We start from the raw sequence: 23,982 nt of genomic DNA, 5'->3' as shown, positions 1-23,982 counted from the left end.
CTGTAAAACACTATAACAATGCCATGATTGATAAGAAGACAAGTCTACATGGATAACAAGCCACTATGAACCCAAACAGAACAAGGGATTTCCTGTCTTGGTTTATCACTGCCGTATAGACTTTACGTTCTTTATATCACTGTCTAAACTTTCCATGTAGAATGGAAGAATTACATAAAGGTCAACGGCACAAGAAATCTGCAGATCAGGTGACAACCAACCAAAGTCTTACAAGACACCCTTAAAGCAGGCATTACGTCCTCATATAACACTTCATTAGACGTCCTCTGTAATGCAGAGCGATAGAGATTTGATACTATGGGAGAGTAAGAGAGCAATAATCGATGAAGAGTGTCAATGTGCTAAAAGTTCATGATACGAGAACGTTTTCATACTTTGGGTACAGTAATGTCACACATATGTTTAAGGATTTGCTGTATCTATATTAGTTATATCATTTTTCTTTATTCATCAAATTTAACATCATGCTAACCTTCTCAGAGGCCTTTGTTTGCAATGATGTTGGGATTATACCAGGTACAGTCTCTCAGCCAAGGACAGCTGTTTCGATGTGTTGCATCTCATCAGCTTGACGCAGAGAGGACTGACCCTATCCCCATCTTGTAATGTGATAGTATACTGCTAAGGTATGCCATCATTCTTTGGTCAATGAAGGACCGACTTCTGGGACCCCCAGTGATTCCAAGAAAGAAGGGACTGCAGTGCTGTTATAGCTTTTTGAGCCCTTCACTGTTTATCCCTGTGTCTCAACACCCCCAGGACACCCCCATACACAATATAGTAGGCTGAACCCACTGAAAATGTTCCAGCCTATGTTGATCTTATGTCTATGATCACCATGACACTTCATCTGCAGGCATTTATATACAGTCCAACCAAAGATAAAAATCCTAGACAGTCAGATAATAGTCATTTACAAGCACACGTATGACCTCATGCATACATATAATATAATATTCAACATCTGTTATTACTGGAACTGTTACCCTTTAGATTTGGTGTTTGTCCTTGGCCTGTACTCGTGCGACTCGTCCTCAATTCCATTCTGACGTTTGTACCAGTCAAACAACGTGCGTAGTATAGAGGGTAAGCAATAGTCGGACAATGAGCTCATTGAGCTTATTACCTGGCAAGAGAATAGAGCGGCATTAATACAAATTAACCAAACAATACATCTATAATAGTCTGAATGCAACGTAACACCGGGTAGCGCTTACTCTGAGTGGTAACGTTCAGCACCTACTTTGAAGGGTGGATGGTGGATCCTACTTTGAGCAGCAGCGCGACACTTGCAGAGTGCAGATACTACTCAGCAGCAACGCAACACCAGTAGATGATGGATTCTATTCTGACGAGCAACGCAACACTTGTGGATCCTACTGTGAGCAGTAACATAACACTTGGAGATGTTGGATCTGTATAGGACGGCCCTCAGCCTTGATGATTAATAAATTGACTAACCTATAGTAAATGTCATTCATCAGATAGGTTCCTGTATTGGTAGTTGTCTGTCTTACTTTTGTTGGGCAGCCTTTTCTAACAATATGAAGGTTTTACCTCCATACGCCATACCCATTACCTCGCCTGGCATGAAAAACCTTTTGCTCAATCCCTTGTAGTGCAGTAAACCTTATAAGACAAAGTTAGAATAATTCCTGTGTCATATGCTAACGAGCGATTAAGTCTCCAATGAGCACATATAGACCATACAAGTCGCTGTATCTAAGCCCCTGATTGGCCCACTGACTGACATGGATGATTCCTCGAATGTCATCCATAAGCACTCCAGCTGAGAATTGGTGTATTTTCCCTTTTGTGGGCACATTGTATGTTATAGTCGGTCACTAGAGATGAGCGCGTAGTATTCGATCGAATACCTCCCCTGCGTAGTTGTTGGTGTAATCGGTCGAATATCACGCGGTAAATGCAGTAAAAATTCGATTCCCCTCCCACCTTCCCTGGTGCTTTTTTTTTTACACCAATAACTATGCAGGGGAGGTATTTGATCGAATACTACTCGCTCATCTCTAGTAGTAATACGAGGGACACTAACATCTCTATGTTATATGTAGGACATCCAGTGGTCACATATCCTGTTTCTCATGGCATGGCTTCCAGTTGACAATTTTCAGCAGAATAGCACTTGTTCACACACAGCTAGGCTTCTCTCCACCAGATTACACCACCTCCTTGGTCTGGCCGGTCGCCAAATGTAATGGTAATTGACCATTTATGGGACTAGCTGGGGTGTCCGTTTCAACGACATTCAGGATCTACAGGCCCAGCTGCAACATGTGTGGGCAACTGTGCTACAAGATACCATACACAACCTATATACCTCCTTGCCCAACTGTATCTCATCCTGTACCAGGGCTAGAGGTGGCTCAAGAAGGGTACTAGAGCCTCTCTTTTATTGCAGTTTTCCCTGATAAACTTTTCCTTTTGCTCTAATATTGTAATCATTTATATCATCATCGTTTATATCAAACAACATAGAATGTTCAATTGAATTAAACATTACACACACCCCTATGTGTATATATATATATATATATATATATATATATATATACACACACACACACACACACACACACACGTGTGCACACACAGTATATTATATATAATATACATGCACATGGTATATACAAAGATATACTAAAACCCATTTGATAGCACACAGTAACTGTACATGGGATGCCTTGTAAAAGCAGACTACTGCCGACAGTCAAGGTGTAACCCACAACCCACAGCCAGAAACAGAAGTTATAACTCTTAATAATGATTTCATTCACAAAAACAGATGATTCACAGTGAGGGAGAGGAGGCTTCACGTTCCAGATACATGCCATGCTTTGTGAATGGGATAAAGGTCAGCATACATACAAGTAAATAACCCTATAGGCACATATGCATCTCATTCTCTTTCAAGTCCCTGCAGGAAGGAAGGGTGGGATTTCAATGAAAACCTGACTCGTATGGAACAGGAAGGGAGGGAAGTCTAGCCAGCAAGCTGGTTGCTCAACCCATTCATTTATTGGAAGTAAACCCAATGAGGAGATGAATCCCGGCTCTGTGTTGGTGGTGGAAGGGAGGGCACTCTTGGATAAATATGCCCTTGTAGGACTAAATGATCATATTCTTCCATCATAAATGAACTACATAAAACTCAGGCATATCAGGTCCAGGCAGAAAGAATGATGATTTTATATGTTCTCGCTCATGTACCATGAAACGTTCTTTATACGGAAGGCTCTTTAATAATAAACTTGGCATCTTCTGTGCACAGAACAGGAGGACAAATTGGTTTAACTGTTTGGCATCTGAATTATTTTCCTTGTGTTATGCAAGACGACACATGCCATGATATAGTCTTCAAGCAATCTTAACCCTTTTTGGCATGCCCATGTATGACAAGTTGAGGGTTGGGTAATGTTTCATATGAGGACTCGCTAGTTATTTCCTGTTCAGATGACCACAAGGGTCAGTGAAAACGGTCACTGAAACGGTCAGTGAAAACTCCTTGGCCAAAAAATTGGCAAGGAGCCCATTTCTAGTTGGATCCTTTATCAGACATCTTTGCCTCTGTTTATCCTCAGGTTGAGCAATTGGTTATAACCCACTCCTTAAGGCCATAAATATGCACATAGGCATCGGAGTGCCAAACAAGAAAGTGGAGCAAAAGCTGTATAATTGCCTATTAAAATTTTTGGATACCCTTAAGAATTCCATATCTTGATGCTTGGAGGTGAAGGCCTGAATGGAGACTCCTGGAAAGTTGAGGGTGAAACAAACATTCAGCCATAGCATTTATTACTCTTCTACTAATTTCTCAGACCCATTATGTAGTAAACATTTCATCTCCCCACCTCACACAACCATCCCACCTGACCCATCTATCAAAGTTACTGGTGGTACACTTACCTACCCCTGTCCTCAACTCCATTGCCTTGAGGTAACCTTTGATTATACCCTATCCTTCAAGCCTCACATCCAAACTCTCAACATCACCTACTGCCGCCAATTCAAGAACATTCTTTGAATCTGCTCCTTCTGCACCTCTGAAACTACATAAATACTAGTCCATTCCCTCAATCTACTGCTTAGACTACTATAACACCCTTCTGTATTGCCCCCCCTCCAGTCCACCCTAAACTCTGCCAATCATTAATCCACGACCGATCACCTTATTTTCTAAACCATATCTCTCTGCCAATCCTTTCACAGGCTACTAGGCACGGGCACTCCACTGAAACTGTCCTAACAAAAGTCACCAATGACCTGCTAACTGCCAAAGCCAAACACCATTACTCTGTCCTCCTCCTCCTTAACCTCTCCTCTGCCTTTGACACAGTTGACCACTCCCTCCTGTTAGAAATTCTCTCATCCCTTGGTATCTCAGACCTTGCCCATTCCTGGATCTCCTCATACCTCACTGACCGCACATTCAGCGTCTCCCACTTGTACACCACCTCCTCACCTCGCCCTCTCTCTGTAGGTGTCCCCCAGGGCTCCGTCCTAGGACCCCTCCTGTTCTCCAGCTACACCCTTGGCCTGGGCCAACTCATGAAATCTCATGACTTTCACTACCACTGCTATGCCAATGACACCCAAATCTACATCTCTGGACCAGACATTACCTCCCTGCTGACCAGAGTTCCAGATTGTTTAGCGGCCGTAGCCTCCTTCCTCTCCTCCCGCTTTCTCAAACTCAACATGGAGAAAACAGAGTTTATCATCTTCAGCCCATCCTGTATGGCCCCTCCACCTGACCCATCTATCAAAGTTAATGGAACCACAATTACCCCTGTCCCACAGGCCTGATGCCTTGGGGTAACCCTGGACTCTGACCTATCCTTCAAGCCACATATTCAAGCCCTCAACACCTCCTGCCGCCTCCAGCTCAAGAACATCCACCAAATTCGCCCCTTCCTCACCCAGGAAACCACCAAGATGCTCGTCCAGGCCCTCATAATCTCCCGCCTAGACTACTGCAACACCCTTCTCCATGGACTCCCAGCTAACACCCTCGCCCCCCTCCAGTCCACCCTAAACTGTGCTGCTCGCTTAATCCACCTCACCCCCCGATCTTCATCGGCTGCTCCCCTATGCCAGTCCCTCCACTGACTACCTATAGCCCAGCGAATTGAATTCAAGCTACTAACGCTAACATACAAAGCGATCCATAACCTGTCCCCTCCATATATCTCTGACCTAATCTCCCGCTACCTGCCCACACGTAACCTCAGATCCTCCAACGACCTCTTACTCCGCTCTGCCCTCATCCACTCCTCACACAACCGTCTCCAAGATTTCTCTCGTGCATCCCCCATACTCTGGAACTCCTTACCAAGACACATAAGACTGACCCCCACAATCACAGGCTTCAAGAAGGCCCTGAAGACTCACCTATTCAGGAAGGCCTACAACCTCCAATAACACTATCACCGCACCACCATCTGTACAGTCTCCCCCTCTCCTTCTGTCTCTACCCCCTTCCCTCATAGATTGTAAGCCCTTGCGGGCAGGGCCCTCTACCCCACTGTGCCAGTCGGTCATTGTTAGTATTATATGTACCTGTATATTCTGTGTATTGTATGTAACCCCCAAATGTAAAGGACCATGGAATTAATGGTGCTATAAAAATAAATAATAATAATAATAATTTCCCAACGAACATAGTTAAACATGTTAAGGGGGCGTTCACACTTGTGCTTGTGTCTGCCCGCCGTATCCCCATTCTATTCCCTGGATAAACTGGATAGGGCTAGGGATAAGGGACGGCTTCTCGGCGGTCAGTTTTAAAACCCATTCAATTGATTAGGTTTTTAAAGCAAACCCCCATTGTCTGTATGCAGCCTCTCGGACACTCAGGACTTTGTGTCCATGCAAAAAAATCGGTTTTCCTGGGAAATAGGACGGAGACCCGGTGGGCGGACACAGGCACAAGCGTGAATGCCCCCTAACTGTGACATACAAAGCCATCCACAACCTGTCCTTCAAAACTATCTGTGACCTACTCTCCTATTACCTATCCACATGTAATTGCTAAACCTCTGATTCCTTCTCTTTACACAGCCACTTCCAACACTTCACCTCTGTATCACCCATACTCTGGAACTCACTACCACAACACATAAGACTGCCCCCCCCAAATCTCAATCTTCAAGAAGACCTTGAAGACCCATCCCTTTGGGAAGGCCTACAACATTCAGCGACACTACTACCACCACATCACAACTGTTTCTATCCCCTCTTCCTTCATTGATTCTGCCAAGAGACCAGATACCAGGCAGGAGGGCATAATTGTTGACCTGTCCTAAGGATCTGTGGAGGTCCAACACTTCCACCTTCCACTGTTCTGAGTAGCTGATACACAGACAATGGAGTAGGAAACAGACAGGCCGTTCTGTGCAGTGGCTGCAATGAATCACTGCAGCTTAGCTCCCACTTGAGGGAATGTATTCTGTTGATGTGCAGTACCTGGTCTGGCCACTACATGGAGAAAAGAGCTTTCTGCTTCCTGCTCTATTCTCTATATCAGCTGCTCGGCACCGCTGATCGATAGTGGAGTTGGTTGTTCACCCCCCACTGATCTGAAATATTTGACCTTAAGCCTGAAAAACCCCTTTAATTGTAGGAAAATTGAGGAATTTGCCTTTAAATGGGGCTGGGCCTGCGCTACCCCGCAGACTATTGTTTAAGAGTCATCAAAAGATTATAATGAGAAATGATTGAAGTGTTCCTTAAAGATCTGAACAAATTTCTTTAGCGTTCTTCATCAAAACCCAATTTTTATTTAATATCCAATGATAAACGGCCATACATGAAAAAGTCCGTCTCTAAGAAACAGCGTATTCTACAGAAAACCAATTTTATTTCCTTTTTGACCTCACCAAGTCCCGTGCACACTGACATTAGCAACTTTGCTTAAAATAGGCTGGCAAATGTCTTCATCTCTGCCTTTCCTTAAGTAGAAGTCGTACAAGCGTCTGGCTAAGCCTCAGGCTGTTCGCACCGTCTACTTTATCTTTTTGTCTTGGGGTTGTTATCGCCCCAGTGTTCCCGTCATGTCTCAGATGAAAGAGTGACGTCATCGGTGATGAAGCATTGACTGCAGACCTATACAGATTTTCCTTTTCCTCTGTTTTAAGTGGCTTGTCCATCCACCCAGAAAGCACCTTTGTAAAAAGCTGCTTATAGTTATAAGGACATGATGTAATAAAACCCAGGGTGGATCACATGGAACTAAATCAGAGAGCTAAAAATACCAATTGGAGACGGGAAGAAGCGAAATATCGGAGCACAGGGAGCAGAGGGCAAAAGGTGGGAAGCAATTTATGTGAATTGCTATAAAACCATTTCCTTTTCCCATAGTCGCTTAGAAAATGATCTTTCCAACCAAGTGACTAATGGGAGTCTTCTCTGGTAGACGATTATATTAATATAATTTGGTGTTATTATGTTATTGTTATTTCTAAATTTCACATTTTCCTATTTCGATTGCATGTTCACTCAAAGTTCATGACGGTCATATGGTAATGTTCTACCATCATTTGCTTATACGTAATAACGGCATGACAATTACATCAGATCCATTCTGATAAAGCCACCGACAAATCCAATTTCCTTCTAATGGGGTCTACGCCTTTAAACAAATATTGGAAGCTCCGTAGGATTGGCAAAAAAAAATAATAAAATAATGGTCGATAGAATCTTATACCGGACAGTTTTTAAAAGTTAATAGCTTTAATAGTTGTAATGTAATGTAATGTAGATTGTATAATTCTTGTCCAATATATGATAGAGAATACAGGATAGGCACTGCATTGTACTCAATACATTGGGCTTAGTTTTATACAGCAAAATCCTGGAGACGCCGTAGAGCTGTCATGGCCATGAGCGCCTTCAGTATCCCCGTACTAGTGTACAAAGCTGAATGAATGAGTGGTTTAGTAACAGTGGGAAATGTGTGGGAGGAATCTATTTCTGGTCCTTCTATGCTCCAGTAGTTTTGAGATGTTCTGCCCCAGAAAATTATGTACTGCAATATTCTGCTATATTTAATGTGCCTTACCATATATAATAATAGCTAAGTATACTCCAGGTGGAAAAGGAAGAACTGCCTAAGAACAGATCTAACCGGCAGTATACTAGAATGGCGGCCATTACCCGGCATAAAGGTTGTGGTACATAAATAATAATAAGCATGCTCTATTTATTCATGGATCGGCCTCTGGCGCCATTTTTCACCAGGTCTACGGAGTCGGAGTCAGTTTAAGGTGGAGTAACACTTGGTCAATGAAACCGTCAGCAAGGCTATGAAGTCAAGACTGGGTGGAGTCGAAAAAGTTACTGACTCCATTATTACTGATTATTTTAATTACACAATTATCAATATTGTATAATTAATTAGATGTATACTTTGTTACATATTTACTTTCATAGGAATTTCGTCACTGGCTTTTTACTGAATCAGAGGAGCTTTACTGCTTCGGTCCCCTATTTTTTCACTGCCCAACTCTGACTTCTCCATAAATAGCGGAGTTGGAGTCAGTTTGGTCTACCTACTCTACAGCCGTGGTTTTCACCCATAGATATGATTGGATAGGTGAAAAAATAGATCCTACAGGGATCCATCACACAAGGTTGAGAATCAACTAGCAATAACCTGGCTAGAAAGCACTGTGATCTGTACAGTAAGGTCTCTTGTACACAACCTAGTGGTGTGCGGGTCTGCGATAAATGAGACGGACTGCACACAGGTGCCATCCAAGAACCGTATCATTAGGATATAAAATATTAAAAACTGCCCTGCGTCATATTTTGTGGCTCAGTCCCTATGGCCCCTACAGAGATCCATAAAAAGTATGGCCATGTGCATGAGCCCATAGAAATGAATGGGTGTGTATACAATACATCATCACCGAACCAGATTGTGGGCTCTCGCGGACAGGGGCCTCTACCCCACTGTGCCAGTTGGTCATTGTCAGTATTATACCTGCCCACATGTAACCTCAGATCCTCCAATGACCTCCTGCTCCGCTCTTCTCTCATCCACTCCTCACACAACCGCCTCCAAGATTTCTCCCGTGCATCCCCCATACTCTGGAACTCCTTACCAAGACACATAAGACTGATCCCCACAGTCACAGGATTCAAGAAGGCCCTGAAGACTCACCTATTCAGGAAGGCCTACAACCTCCAATAACACTATCACCGCACTGCCATCTATACAGCCTCCCCCTCTCCTTCTGTCTCTCCCCCCTTCCCTCATAGATTGTAAGCCCTCGTGGGCAGGGCCCTCTACCCCACTGTGCCTGCCGATCACTGTTAGTATTATATCTACCTGTATATTTTGTGTATTGTATGTAACCCCCAAATGTAAAGCACCATGGAATTAATGGTGCTATATAAATAAACAATAATAATAGTGGATGAGACTTTACCAGATCTCGTCCACACAATGTAAACTGACCCACGTTACAGATTTTCAACACACAGCTTGCAAATTTATGCTGCAATTTTACCCCATGGCTTTGAACCCTTGCAATTGTAAAGGATGAAAAACAATGGAAGACCTGCTGCAATTTCTGTAGCCACAAAATGCACCCTTTTTGGACATTTCTTTGGAAGCATGACAGAAACTTGACAATAGTAGATGGCAGCTGCTAGGTAGCTTTAAAACATTGAAAAATGTGCTAGCCTCCAACTACTAATGTCTAGGCACCCGAAGTGGGACCGAACTCAAAATCAGTATTACGGCCCTAATAACACTGGAGTATTCTTATGAGACACACGGGCCTTTGGCCCCATCCGGCACTAGTCATCCTTCATACCCTCCAAGACTCCTAAAGTGACCCATCCATTGCTTATAGTCTACAGTGCACCCCTGCCCCATGTGGCTTTTACTTAGCTTAATGGTGGGGTAACATACACATCAAGTCTCGTAATACATCATCATTCTGGAAGGGTTAATATAATTTATCTATGGCCAAAGCTGTGAATGAACAAGTTACATGAATGTTATTTTGATGTGATAAGATCATTAATTCATAGGGGAGTTTCTTAATTTTAGCCAGAGCTTTTACACTAACAATTCAGGAACCCTTTTTTCTAATAAACGGAGCCATTATTATAGTTGGCTCGGAGATTCTGCTTACTTCATAGTCGCTGTATCTGAAAAAAGTCACCAGACTGGAGAAGTGTTTGCTTCAAGAACAGCTATGAAGGACGACAGGGGGGAACAAGCTTAATGGGCCTCGGAGAACAAATACCTCTTTTCATTAAAACGAAGCTAAACGAACATGCCAAAGTGCCAAAAATGACACCGATTCTGGGTATATAGTTAATGACTAATGTGGATACAACAGAACATACAAGTTATTTTGTCCTACTTGTCTTTGTTCAATATAAACTTGATTTTGGCCTCTATCAGCATTAGGTACGATATTCCATTAAACCTATGGTGGTATGTTGTTGCTGTAGGATTTACTTATTGACCTTGATCCCTAAAACGCAAATGGTCCTCAAGTCAAGTTTATACTGGCTATAGTTAGGGGTAGAGGTCATGAAGAATGATGCAAGTCCTGATCTCTTGTTTCCTAAGAAGTCATGCAGTTGCGTCTAAATTGCCACCCTAAAGGCCTGGATATGACGTTACAATCTGGCACGTGCTCAGATGAAGCCAAAGCCAACGGTAGTGATGGACTGTAATGACTTGAGTCAATTTTGAACTGCCTGACCGCTCAGGAGACCAGGACACAAATGTAAATGCAAACTTGCTATAGCTACATATGCACATAGATACATGACAATAAAAATAGATATGATAATAGAAATAGACATGATATCAATCTATACACACCCACGTGTAAGGGTGACAATCTGTGTACATTGCATACATAGATATAATCTGTGTATATATATATATATAATATAATATAATATAATGTTATACAGGATACAAAAAAAGTGTAAAAAATTCTTCATTTCGTTACTTACTTGATCAAACTGGGGGTCCTCTCCTCTTTGAAGGGATTTTGTTAATGGTTTTTCCTATAAATGTAAAAAATAAAATGGTCATCTTAATGCTTTAACAAAGGCTACGTTACCCAAAAACTATAAAAAACCCTAAATTTAATGGCTGTTAAACAACTTTCCTTTAAATATCTGTCCTACAAGGAAGTGCTTCCTGGGATCATACATAAATGCCCTAAAAATCCCCCATTATTTACTTTAAATATCCACAGTTTATAAATGGAAGGCACCACTAGATATAGGACATGAATCCTTTGGGACTCCCTCCACAAACATGGCATGTACTTCTAAAGGAGCTTTTTGGGCTTAGGCTTAGTTTCTGAGCAAAGCGACAGCCCGATGGCTAGAATCTTTATACTCTACTTTCCTCTTCAATCTAACAATTAGAAAAGTTCAATCAATCTGACATTTGCATTGTCCACATTGCCGCATGTCTTCAGCAAAGCTAAAAGGGGTGTTCCAAGTAAGGCCTGGTTCACGTCTGCGTTTGGTATTACGTTCGGGGAGTCCGCATGGGGACCAGCTGAACGGAATACCGAACGCATTAGACAAGTGGTGAGCTTATGAAAACACACAGAACTCAGACAATAATGGGGTATATTGATGGCCTCATTAACTACTTTTCTGTCCGCATGACTCGTGCGGACACCTCACGGAAAACACACAGACCCCATTACAGTCTATGGGGTCTGTGTGCTTTCAGTGCTCACCATTTGTCTATGTGTTTGGTGTTCCGTTCGGGGGATCCCCATGCGGACTTCCTGAATGTAATACCGAATGCAGAAAAAAAAAAATACATTATATATATATATATATATATATATATATATATATATATATATATATACATACAGTATATACAGAAAGGCATACTCACCTCTCTATTCCCAGTAGAACAGAGAGGCAAGTATGCAGATTTGTTGTTTGAAGCTTCTGCTGAAAAATATTAAAAATATTTGGCACACCCATTTAAAGGGATACAACATGGAATATCTACGGTGACTAGAGATGAGCGAACACTAAAATGTTCGAGGTTCGAAATTCGATTCGAACAGCCGCTCAATGTTCGTGTGTTCGAACGGGTTTCGAACCCCATTATAGTCTATGGGGAACAGATACTCGTTAAGGGGGAAACCCAAATCCGTGTCTGGAGGGTCACCAAGTCCACTATGACACCCCAGGAAATGATGCCAACACCTCTGGAATGACACTGGGACAGCAGGGGAAGCATGTCTGGGGGCATCTAACACACCAAAGACCCTCTATTACCCCAACATCACAGCCTAACAACTACACACTTTACACACTCAATACCACCTCTCTGACAGTAGGAAAACACCTTGAAACATGTGTATTTGGCACTTGCAGTGAGGAGAGCTTGTCACCAGCAGTGAATTTGGCCCTTGTAGTAAGTTGAGGTTGGCACCAACATTTGTTTTGAAAATCAGGGTGGATTGAGCCTCTAACCAGCAGAGTTTGGGCAAATTCATGGTGGAGGGAGCCTCTAAACACCCCAGTTTGGGCAAATTCATGGTGGAGGGAGCCTCTAAAAACCCCAGTTTGGACCAATTCATGGTGGAGGGAGCCTCTAACCAGCCCAGTTTGGGCAAATTCATGGTGGAGGGAGCCTCTAAAAAACCCAGTTTGGACCAATTCATGGTGGAGGGAGCCTCTAACCAGCCCAGTTTGGGCAAATTCATGGTGGAGGGAGCCTCTAACCAGCCCAGTTTGGACCAATTAATGGTGGAGGGAGCCTCTAACCAGCCCAGTTTGGACCAATTAATGGTGGAGGGAGCCTCTAACCACCCCAGTTTGGACCAATTCATGGTGGAGGGAGCCTCTAAAAACCCCAGTTTGGACCAATTCATGGTGGAGGGAGCCTCTAACCAGCCCAGTTTGGGCAAATTCATGGTGGAGGGAGCCTCTAAACAGCCCAGTTTGGACCAATTCATGGTGGAGGGAGCCTCTAACCAGCCCAGTTTGGACCAATTAATGGTGGAGGGAGCCTCTAACCAGCCCAGTTTGGACCAATTAATGGTGGAGGGAGCCTCTAACCAGCCCAGTTTGGACCAATTAATGGTGGAGGGAGCCTCTAACCAGCCCAGTTTGGACCAATTAATGGTGGAGGGAGCCTCTAACCACCCCAGTTTGGACCAATTCATGGTGGAGGGAGCCTCTAAACAGCCAAGTTTGGACCAATTCATGGTGGAGGGAGCCTCTAAAAACCCCAGTTTGGACCAATTCATGGTGGAGGGAGCCTCTAACCAGCCCAGTTTGGGCAAATTCATGGTGGAGGGAGCCTCTAACCAGCCCAGTTTGGACCAATTAATGGTGGAGGGAGCCGCTAAACAGCCCAGTTTGGGCAAATTCATGGTGGAGGGAGCCTCTAAACAGCCCAGTTTGGACCAATTCATGGTGGAGGGAGCCTCTAAAAAACCCAGTTTGGACCAATTCATGGTGGAGGGAGCCTCTAAACAGCCCAGTTTGGGCAAATTCATGGTGGAGGGAGCCTCTAAACAGCCCAGTTTGGGCAAATTCATGGTGGAGGGAGCCTCTAACCAGCCCAGTTTGGACCAATTAATGGTGGAGGGAGCCTCTAAACAGCCAAGTTTTGGGAAATTCATGGTGGAGGGAGCCTCTAACCAGCCCAGTTTGGACCAATTCATGGTGGAGGGAGCCTCTAAACAGCCCAGTTTGGGCAAATTCATGGTGGAGGGAGCCTCTAAAAAACCCAGTTTGGACCAATTCATGGTGGAGGGAGCCTCTAACCAGCCCAGTTTGGACCAATTAATGGTGGAGGGAGCCTCTAAACAGCCAAGTTTGGACCAATTCATGGTGGAGGGAGCCTCTAAAAACCCCAGTTTGGACCAATTCATGGTGGAGGGAGCCTCTAACCAGCCCAGTTTGGGCAAATTCATGGTGGAGGGAGCCTCTAAACAGCCCAGTTTGGGCAAATTCATGGTGGAGGGAGCCTCTAACCAGCCCAGTTTGGACCAATTAATGGTGGAGGGAGCCTCTAACCAGCCCAGTTTGGACCAATTAATGGTGGAGGGAGCCTCTAACCACCCCAGTTTGGACCAATTCATGGTGGAGGGAGCCTCTAAACAGCCAAGTTTGGACCAATTCATGGTGGAGGGAGCCTCTAAAAACCCCAGTTTGGACCAATTCATGGTGGAGGGAGCCTCTAACCAGCCCAGTTTGGGCAAATTCATGGTGGAGGGAGCCTCTAACCAGCCCAGTTTGGACCAATTAATGGTGGAGGGAGCCTCTAACCAGCCCAGTTTGGACCAATTAATGGTGGAGGGAGCCTCTAACCACCCCAGTTTGGACCAATTCATGGTGGAGGGAGCCTCTAAACAGCCAAGTTTGGACCAATTCATGGTGGAGGGAGCCTCTAAAAACCCCAGTTTGGACCAATTCATGGTGGAGGGAGCCTCTAACCAGCCCAGTTTGGGCAAATTCATGGTGGAGGGAGCCTCTAAACAGCCCAGTTTGGGCAAATTCATGGTGGAGGGAGCCTCTAACCAGCCCAGTTTGGACCAATTAATGGTGGAGGGAGCCGCTAAACAGCCCAGTTTGGGCAAATTCATGGTGGAGGGAGCCTCTAAACAGCCCAGTTTGGACCAATTCATGGTGGAGGGAGCCTCTAAAAAACCCAGTTTGGACCAATTTATGGTGGAGGGAGCCTCTAAAAACCCCAGTTTGGACCAATTCATGGTGGAGGGAGCCTCTAACCAGCCCAGTTTGGGCAAATTCATGGTGGAGGGAGCCTCTAAAACCCCCAGTTTGGACCAATTCATGGTGGAGGGAGCCTCTAACCAGCCCAGTTTGGGCAAATTCATGGTGGAGGGAGCCTCTAACCAGCCCAGTTTGGACCAATTAATGGTGGAGGGAGCCTCTAACCAGCCCAGTTTGGACCAATTAATGGTGGAGGGAGCCTCTAACCACCCCAGTTTGGACCAATTCATGGTGGAGGGAGCCTCTAAACAGCCAAGTTTGGACCAATTCATGGTGGAGGGAGCCTCTAAAAACCCCAGTTTGGACCAATTCATGGTGGAGGGAGCCTCTAACCAGCCCAGTTTGGGCAAATTCATGGTGGAGGGAGCCTCTAAACAGCCCAGTTTGGGCAAATTCATGGTGGAGGGAGCCTCTAACCAGCCCAGTTTGGACCAATTAATGGTGGAGGGAGCCGCTAAACAGCCCAGTTTGGGCAAATTCATGGTGGAGGGAGCCTCTAAACAGCCCAGTTTGGACCAATTCATGGTGGAGGGAGCCTCTAAAAAACCCAGTTTGGACCAATTCATGGTGGAGGGAGCCTCTAAACAGCCCAGTTTGGGCAAATTCATGGTGGAGGGAGCCTCTAAAAACCCCAGTTTGGACCAATTCATGGTGGAGGGAGCCTCTAACCAGCCCAGTTTGGGCAAATTCATGGTGGAGGGAGCCTCTAAACAGCCCAGTTTGGGCAAATTCATGGTGGAGGGAGCCTCTAACCAGCCCAGTTTGGACCAATTAATGGTGGAGGGAGCCGCTAAACAGCCCAGTTTGGACCAATTCATGGTGGAGGGAGCCTCTAAAAACCCCAGTTTGGACCAATTCATGGTGGAGGGAGCCTCTAAAAAACCCAGTTTGGACCAATTCATGGTGGAGGGAGCCTCTAACCAGCCCAGTTTGGACCAATTAATGGTGGAGGGAGCCTCTAAACAGCCAAGTTTGGACCAATTCATGGTGGAGGGAGCCTCTAAAAACCCCAGTTTGGACCAATTCATGGTGGAGGGAGCCTCTAACCAGCCCAGTTTGGACCAATTAATGGTGGAGGGAGCCTCTAACCAGCCCAGTTTGGACCAATTAATGGTGGAGGGAGCCTCTAACCATCCCAGTTTGGACCAATTCATGGTGGAGGGAGCCTCTAAACAGCCAAGTTTGGACCAATTCATGGTGGAGGGAGCCTCTAAAAACCCCAGTTTGAACCAATTCATGGTGGAGGGAGCCTCTAAACAGCCCAGTTTGGGCAAATTCATGGTGGAGGGAGCCTCTAACCAGCAGAGTTGTGGGAAAGCAGGGTGGAGGGAGCCTCTAACCAGCAGAGTTGGTGGAAATCAGGGTGGAGGGAGCCTCTAACCAGCAGAGTTGGGGGAAATCATGTTGGAGGGAGCCTAGTATTAGCAGAATTGTGCAACGCTTATGGTGGATGAGTATGAGGATGCGGAGGAATTGGAGAGGTTGAGTACAGACATGGAGTTTCATGTTGGGGTGCTTTACACAGGTGGGCACAAAAATGAAGGCTCTATCCAGTGGTGGTTCATTTTTATCAAAGTGAGCCGGTCGGCACTCTCAGCTGACAGACGGGTGCGCTTGTCAGTGATGATGCCACCGGCTGCACTGAACACCCTCTCAGATAGGACGCTGGCGGCAGGACAGGACAGCACCTCCAAGGCATATAGGGCAAGTTCAAGCCACAGGTCCAACTTCGACACCCAATACGTGTAGGGCGCAGAGGGATCGGAGAGGACAGGGCTGTGGTCGGAAAGGTATTCCCGCAACATGCGCCTATACTTCTCACGCCTGGTGACACTAGGACCCTCCGTGGCGGCACTTTGGCGAGGGGGTGCCATCAAGGTGTCCCAGACCTTAGACAGTGTGCCCCTCGTTTGTGTGGACCGGTGAGAACTTGGTTGCCTACTGGAGGAACTGCCCTCCCTGCCGCCAACGTCACATGCTGGAAACATCTCCATCATATTCTGCACCAATTGCCTGTGGCAAGCATTGATGCGATTGGCCCTCCCCTCTACCGGAATAAAAGACGAGATGTTGTTTTTATACCGGGGGTCAAGGATAGCAAAGATCCAGTACTGGTTGTCCTCCATGATTTTGACAATACGCTTGTCGGTTGTAAAGCACCCCAACATGAACTCAGCCATGTCTGCCACAGTGTTAGTTGGCATGACTCCTCTGGCCCCACCGGAAAGTTCAATCTCCATTTCCTCCTCATCCTCCATGTCTACCCATCCGCGCTGCAACAATGGGACGATTCGAAGTTGCCCGGAAGCCTCCTGTACCACCATCACATCATCGGACAACTCTTCTTCCTCCTCCTCCTCCTCCTCCTCCTCCTCCATTAAACGCAGTGAAGCGGACAGATGTGTGGACCTACTCTCCAGCTGTGACGGATCGGATGCTATCCCTAACTCCTCTGTGTGATCTGAGTTATCCCTGATGTCAATCAGGGATTCTCTCAGAACACACAAGAGCGGGATTGTAAGGCTCACCATCGCATCCTCAGAGCTCACCCTCCTTGTGGACTCCTCAAAGACCCGTAGGATGTCACAAAGGTCTCTCATCCATGGCCACTCATGGATGTGAAACTGAGGCAGCTGACTTTGTGGCACCCTAGGGTTTTGTAGCTGGTATTCCATCAAAGGTCTCTGCTGCTCAACCACTCTATTCAACATCTGAAACGTTGAGTTCCAGCGTGTGGGGACGTCGCACAAAAGCCGGTGTTGTGGCACATGCAGGCGTTGCTGGAGAGATTTTAAGCTAGCAGCGGCTACTGTCGACTTGCGAAAGTGGGCGCACATGCGCCGCACTTTCACCAGTAGCTCTGGAACATTGGGGTAGCTCTTTAGGAAACGTTGCACCACTAGGTTGAAGACGTGGGCCAGGCATGGAACATGTTGGAGTCCGGCAAGCTCCAGAGCTGCTACCAGGTTCCGGCCGTTATCACAAACGACCATGCCTGGGCCCAGGTGCAGCGGCTCAAACCATATTGCCGTCTCATCGAGGAGGGCATCCCTCACCTCGGAGGCAGTGTGCTGTCTGTCCCCCAAGCTGATCAGCTTCAGCACGGCCTGCTGACGTCTACCAACGCCAGTGCTGCAACGTTTCCAACTCGTAGCTGGGGTCAATCTAACAGCGGAGGAGGAGGCGGTGGCGGAGGAGGAGGCGGTGGCGGAGGAGGAGGCGGTAGAGGAGGAGGAGGAGGGGGGTGTTCTTCTCGTGTCCCTGCCAGGAATGTTAGGCGGGGAGACGAGGTACACCGGGCCAGTTTGGGAAGCAGTCCCAGCCTCAACTACATTCACCCAGTGTGCCGTCAGTGAAATGTAGCGTCCCTGTCCGCATGCACTTGTCCACGCGTCGGTGGTCAAGTGGACCTTTGTGCAAAGCGCGGAACTAAGGGCCCGCCTGATGTTGAGTGACACGTGCTGGTGCAAGGCGGGGACGGCACACCGGGAGAAGTAGTGACGGCTAGGGACGGCATAGCGAGGTGCCGCAGTTGCCATCAGGTCCAGGAAGGCGGGAGTTTCAACAAGCCGGAACGCCAACATCTCCTGGGCCAGCAGTTTAGCGATGTTGGCGTTCAAGGCTTGCGCGTGTGGGTGGTTAGCAGTGTATTTCTGCCGCCGCTCCAATGTCTGAGAGATGGTGGGTTGTTGTAAAGAAACGCCTGATGGTGCCTTTGATGGTGCAGGAGAAGGAGATAAGACAGGACCAGGGGAGGATGAGGTAGAAGTCAACAAAGTGGCGGAGGCAGATGAAGTGGTGTCCTGGCTCGTCCTCTGGAGTGCATCGCCAGCACAGTCAGCAGTGGCAGTGGCAGAGGCAGAGGCAGTGGCAGAGGCAGTGGCAGTGGCGTGAACGGCAGGCGGCCTTTGTCCTGCCGTTGCTGCCTGCCACTGATTCCAGTGCTTGGATTCCAAATGATGGCGCATTGAAGTGGTGGACAGGTTGCTCTTCTCAGAGCCCCTAATCAATTTCGAGAGGCAAATTGTGCAGACAACACTATATCTGTCCTCGGCGCATTCCTTGAAAAAACTCCACACCTTCGAGAAACGTGCCCTCGAGGTGGGAGTTTTTCGGGGCTGGGTACGAACTGGAACATCTTGGGAGATTCCGGGTGTGGCCTGGCTTCGCCTAAGCTGCTGACCTCTGCCTCTGCCTCTAGCTACCCTTTTTGGTGCTGCACCTGCCTCAACATCCACACTACTTTCCCCGCTTGACATCCCCCCTGTCCAGGTCGGGTCAGTGTCCTCATCATCCACCACTTCCTCTTCCAACTCCTGTCTCATCTCCTCCTCCCGCACAATGCGCCGGTCAACTGGATGCCCTGACGGCAACTGCGTCACATCATCGTCGATGAGGGTGGGTTGCTGGTCATCCACCACCAAATCGAACGGAGATGGAGGAGACTCTAGTGTTTGAGCATCTGGACACAGATGCTCCTCTGTTAGGTTCGTGGAATCGTGACGTGGAGAGGCAGGTTGAGGGACAATGAAAGGAGCGGAGAACAGCTCTGGGGAGAAGGGACAGTTTGGGTTATTGTTCTGTAAAGCTTCGGAATTTTGGGAGGAAGGAAGACAAGACTGTTGGGTAATAGGAGGAGAGGAGGCAGAGTCTGACTGGCTGCTGGACAATGTGCTGTAAGCGTTCTCTGACAGCCATTGCAAGACCTGTTCCTGGTTCTCGGGCCTACTAAGGTTTGTACCCTGCAGTTTAGTTAATGTGGCAAGCAACCCTGGCACTGTGGAGTGGCGCAATGCTTGCTGCCCCACAGGAGTAGGCACGGGACGCCCTGTGGCTTCACTGCTACCTTGCTCCCCAGAACCATTCCCCCGACCTCGCCCACGGCCTCGTCCACGTCCCTTTCCGGGAGCCTTGCGCATTTTGAATTCCTAGTTAGAAATTGGCACTGTATACCAGTAGTAAAAATTGTGGGTGCACGTAACCCCAATATATTCTTTGAATTCCCAGTCAGACACTGGCACTATATGGCAGTAGCAAGAAATGAGGGTATTTGTATTCCCAATATATTCTTTGAATTCCCAGTCAGACACTGGCACTATATGGCAGTAGCAAGAAATGAGGGTATTTGTATTCCCAATATATTCTTTGAATTCCCAGTCAGACAATGGCACTGTATACCAGTAGTAAAAATTGTGGGTGCACGTAACCCCAATATATTCTTTGAATTCCCAGTCAGACACTGGCACTATATGGCAGTAGCAAGAAATGAGGGTATTTGTATTCCCAATATATTCTTTGAATTCCCAGTCAGACAATGGCACTGTATACCAGTAGTAAAAATTGTGGGTGCACGTAACCCCAATATATTCTTTGAATTCCCAGTCAGACACTGGCACTATATGGCAGTAGCAAGAAATGAGGGTATTTGTATTCCCAATATATTCTTTGAATTCCCAGTCAGACAATGGCACTGTATACCAGTAGTAAAAATTGTGGGTGCACGTAACCCCAATATATTCTTTGAATTACCAGTCAGAAACTGGCACTATATGGCAGTAGCAAGAAATGAGGGTATTTGTATTCCCAATATATTCTTTGAATTCCCAGTCAGACACTGGCACTATATGGCAGTAGCAAGAAATGAGGGTATTTGTATTCCCAATATATTCTTTGAATTCCCAGTCAGACAATGGCACTGTATACCAGTAGTAAAAATTGTGGGTGCACGTAACCCCAATATATTCTTTGAATTCCCAATCAGACACTGGCACTATATGGCAGTAGCAAGAAATGAGGGTATTTGTATTCCCAATATATTCTTTGAATTCCCAGTCAGACAATGGCACTGTATACCAGTAGTAAAAATTGTGGGTGCACGTAACCCCAATATATTCTTTGAATTCCCAGTCAGACACTGGCACTATATGGCAGTAGCAAGAAATGAGGGTATTTGTATTCCCAATATATTCTTTGAATTCCCAGTCAGACAATGGCACTGTATACCAGTAGTAAAAATTGTGGGTGTATATAGCCCCAATTCTATTGCTAGGGGACTTGCAGGGTATTTCTGGGGTGAAGGTGGGGGGGCACACCGTTGGAACGGGTATCGGGGTATATATCGGGTATACGGGAATACACTGACAGTGTATTCCATTCAGGATCCTGGGAAAGCTGGGTTGCGGCGATTGAGCCCGTCAGTGCCACGTTACACTGACAAGCTTCTCCCTGGAATTTAGCTCTTATAAGAGCTGTTGGTTGTCTTCTCCTTCCTATCCTAGCCTGTCCCTGCCTACCCAGAATCTAAGCCCTAGCTAGCTGGACGGAAACCTCCGTCCCCGGTGAATTGCAAGCTCAGAATGACGCGAAGCTGGGCGGCGCTGTTCTTTTAAATTAGAGGTCACATGTTTTCGGCAGCCAATGGGTTTTGCCTACTTTTCTCAACGTCACCGGTGTCGTAGTTCCTGTCCCACCTACCCTGCGCTGTTATTGGAGCAAAAAAGGCGCCAGGGAAGGTGGGAGGGGAATCGAGTAATGGCGCACTTTACCACGCAGTGTTCGATTCGATTCGAACATGCCGAACAGCCTAATATCCGATCGAACATGAGTTCGATAGAACACTGTTCGCTCATCTCTAACGGTGACCCATTTCAACCAGTGACTTTCTAAGTAGTCATTTCTTAACTGTCAAGCGAGACCAAGTAGAAAACCAGGAAGTCCTGAAATCAGAGAGGCAGGAGATTGATGATTGTATTATGAATATTTTATGCCCATTTTCAACAAAAAAAACCAAACAATAAAAGGTCGTTGATAAAACATTGTTCAATGACTTTTCATTGGTTTTTGTTGTCTTCTGTGATATCTCACTGCAGTACTTTAACCAATAACAGAAATTCAGGTTACCTCTGATGCATCTGTACTTCAATCCAAATAAAATGTAAAAGTCACAGAAGCCAATACAAATATAGAAAAGCAGAAAATATGGAAAAAGCTTGTCATGTCTACAGAAGTGAAATGTTATAAAGCTACATTGATCTCTCCAGTACAGGTAGGCTACCAAGCATTTTTCTAGCTCTCAAGGTCGGCACACTGGAGAAAAGCCAAAGTAGATAAACCCCCCTCCAGCTTCTGGTGGATAACACAGGCGCGTAACATATCAAACAGCTGCAATTAGGACTCGGGTTATAGAAGGATTTACAACTAATAAAGCTTTTATGGACTTCACAGCATCCAATTATGAACCGGCACTTTATATATTTATAGAAAACCCTGATAAAATATTTGCCAGACCCTCTTCTGTAGACGTCAGGTCTCTCATCACTGCGTATAATAGCTTGCAAAAGTATTCAAACCCCCCAAAACTCAACAGATTTCTCTTGATTCCATGGGGCAACATGGTGGCTCAGTGGTTAGCACTGTAGCCTTGCAGCGCTGGAGTCCTGGGTTCAAATCCTGCCAAGGACAAAACATCTGCAAGGAGTTTGTATGTTCTCCCCCTGTTTGCATGGATTTCCTCCCATTCTACAAAGACATACTGATAGGGAAAGATGTAGATTGTGAGCCAGTGATTGATTCCTATGAAAATACACACAGTCCAGTCCTATTAATGTGAACACCGCCTACTTTTGACGTCAGCGTTAAATAACCAATGGCAGAAGGCACGTGTCATCAACTATCTGGGTGCACTCATCACTGTGGAAGGCACGATGGATCAGCACATGTATGCATCTATCTTTGCGGACCATGTTCACCCCTACATGCGAATTGTTTTTCCTCAGGATGATGGAGTCTACCAGCAGGACAATGCGACGTGTCAAAGCTCGCAGTGTACATGCGTGGTTCGAGGAGCACCAGGGTGAATTCACCGTACTCTCTTGGCCTGCAAATTCCCCGGACTTGAACCCAATCGAGAATCTGTGGGACCACCTTGATCGGGTTGTTCGCGCCATGGATGCTCAACCACGTAACCTAGCGCAGCTGGCCACGGCACTGGAGTCGGCATGGCTCAACATCCCAGTGATCATCATCACAACATCCCCTCTCTTCCTGCACGTCTCGCAGCGGTCCGCTCTGCCAAAGGGGGTTATTCTGGATTTTGACAGGTGGTCACATTAATGTGACTGGACTGTGTAACTATATAACAAGGTAGACATTTAATTATACAATATTAATAAACGTATAATATAATTAATAATAATCACTCATTATATTTTGAAGCTTTTTGTTTTCCCCCATGACTGCATTCCAAATTGGCCCAACTCTGACTCCACAGCCCTAGGAGAGAAGCATCAAGTCGTTGGATTTCAACATGCCTGTTCCTTTTGAGAAAGCTGCTGCAGGAGGTGCATGTGTATGGGGAAAGTAGAATTGGAAGGAACAGTGGTCAGACGTTATAGTTATCTCTATCTGCTGACTACATAATATGGTTACTGTAAGAAATTGTGGGTTCTGGTTCTGATTTGGGAACTTTAAAGGATCTCTAAAAATGAACAAAAACAACAAGAAGAGCACAGTGGATGGACACACTTCTCTTTTTTGGCTACAATATACCAGTTTTCTCACTGCTTTGCCTTGGAGGTAACATCTACATGCGACCAGAATCTAAGAGGTTAACAGACACTGACCTCCAACCACCCTGCGCAGTAAGAGGTGAGTTCAGGACAGAGCGAATTATTTTGGTGACTCTCGGAGGGATGAATTACAGTGTCGCATACATTTTTGACTTTCACTGACCCTTGGAGGAGTCTTCATTAACATCTACAGATACTTCTTCATAAATGTCAGAGATGATTTGGGAAATATCCTCTATTTCCCAGGACCAAACAACAACAAAAAAATGTATATAGATACAAAACATCTGGTCTATTATAGGGATTGATTTTAGAAGCAACAGCACTTTAGCCTGCAATACCAGGCACAGCCTGTATTTTAGTGTGGCACTGTTTTTAAGAAAAAAAAAAGTGGCTATGTTTTCCAATCTCTTAGAACTCCTAAGAAATGGTTAATGGACGACAATCCACGGGCAGATTTTATCTCGTCTATAAAAATGTTAAGACAGTTCTACACTAAACTCACAATTTACATTGTAAAAGTGTAGAAGACATTTTTATTCTACAACCACAATACTTTTTGACATTGTGATATTAATCCCTCCGATCCCATATACACAGGCACCCTGTGATATCA

The 23,982-nt window shown here is 45.8% G+C and overlaps 1 protein-coding gene across 3 annotated transcripts in view; it reads right to left on the bottom strand.

The window, feature by feature from the left end:
* Positions 1–23,982, bottom strand: part of FRY (FRY microtubule binding protein) — a 203,376-nt gene that overhangs the window by 143,718 nt on the left and 35,676 nt on the right. For all 3 annotated transcript variants that reach the window (XM_075265973.1, XM_075265972.1, XM_075265974.1), the window contains exons 3-4: positions 11,026–11,079; positions 1,008–1,147 (exon numbers count right to left, since the gene is read on the bottom strand). In XM_075265973.1, the coding sequence (XP_075122074.1) occupies positions 1,008–1,147; positions 11,026–11,079 (194 nt within the window). The remainder of the gene's footprint in view (positions 1–1,007; positions 1,148–11,025; positions 11,080–23,982) is intronic.

This window comes from Leptodactylus fuscus, chromosome 2 (assembly GCF_031893055.1).
Source record: "Leptodactylus fuscus isolate aLepFus1 chromosome 2, aLepFus1.hap2, whole genome shotgun sequence".
NCBI lineage: Eukaryota > Metazoa > Chordata > Amphibia > Anura > Leptodactylidae > Leptodactylus > Leptodactylus fuscus.
This window is presented reverse-complemented; position numbering and strand designations above follow the sequence as displayed.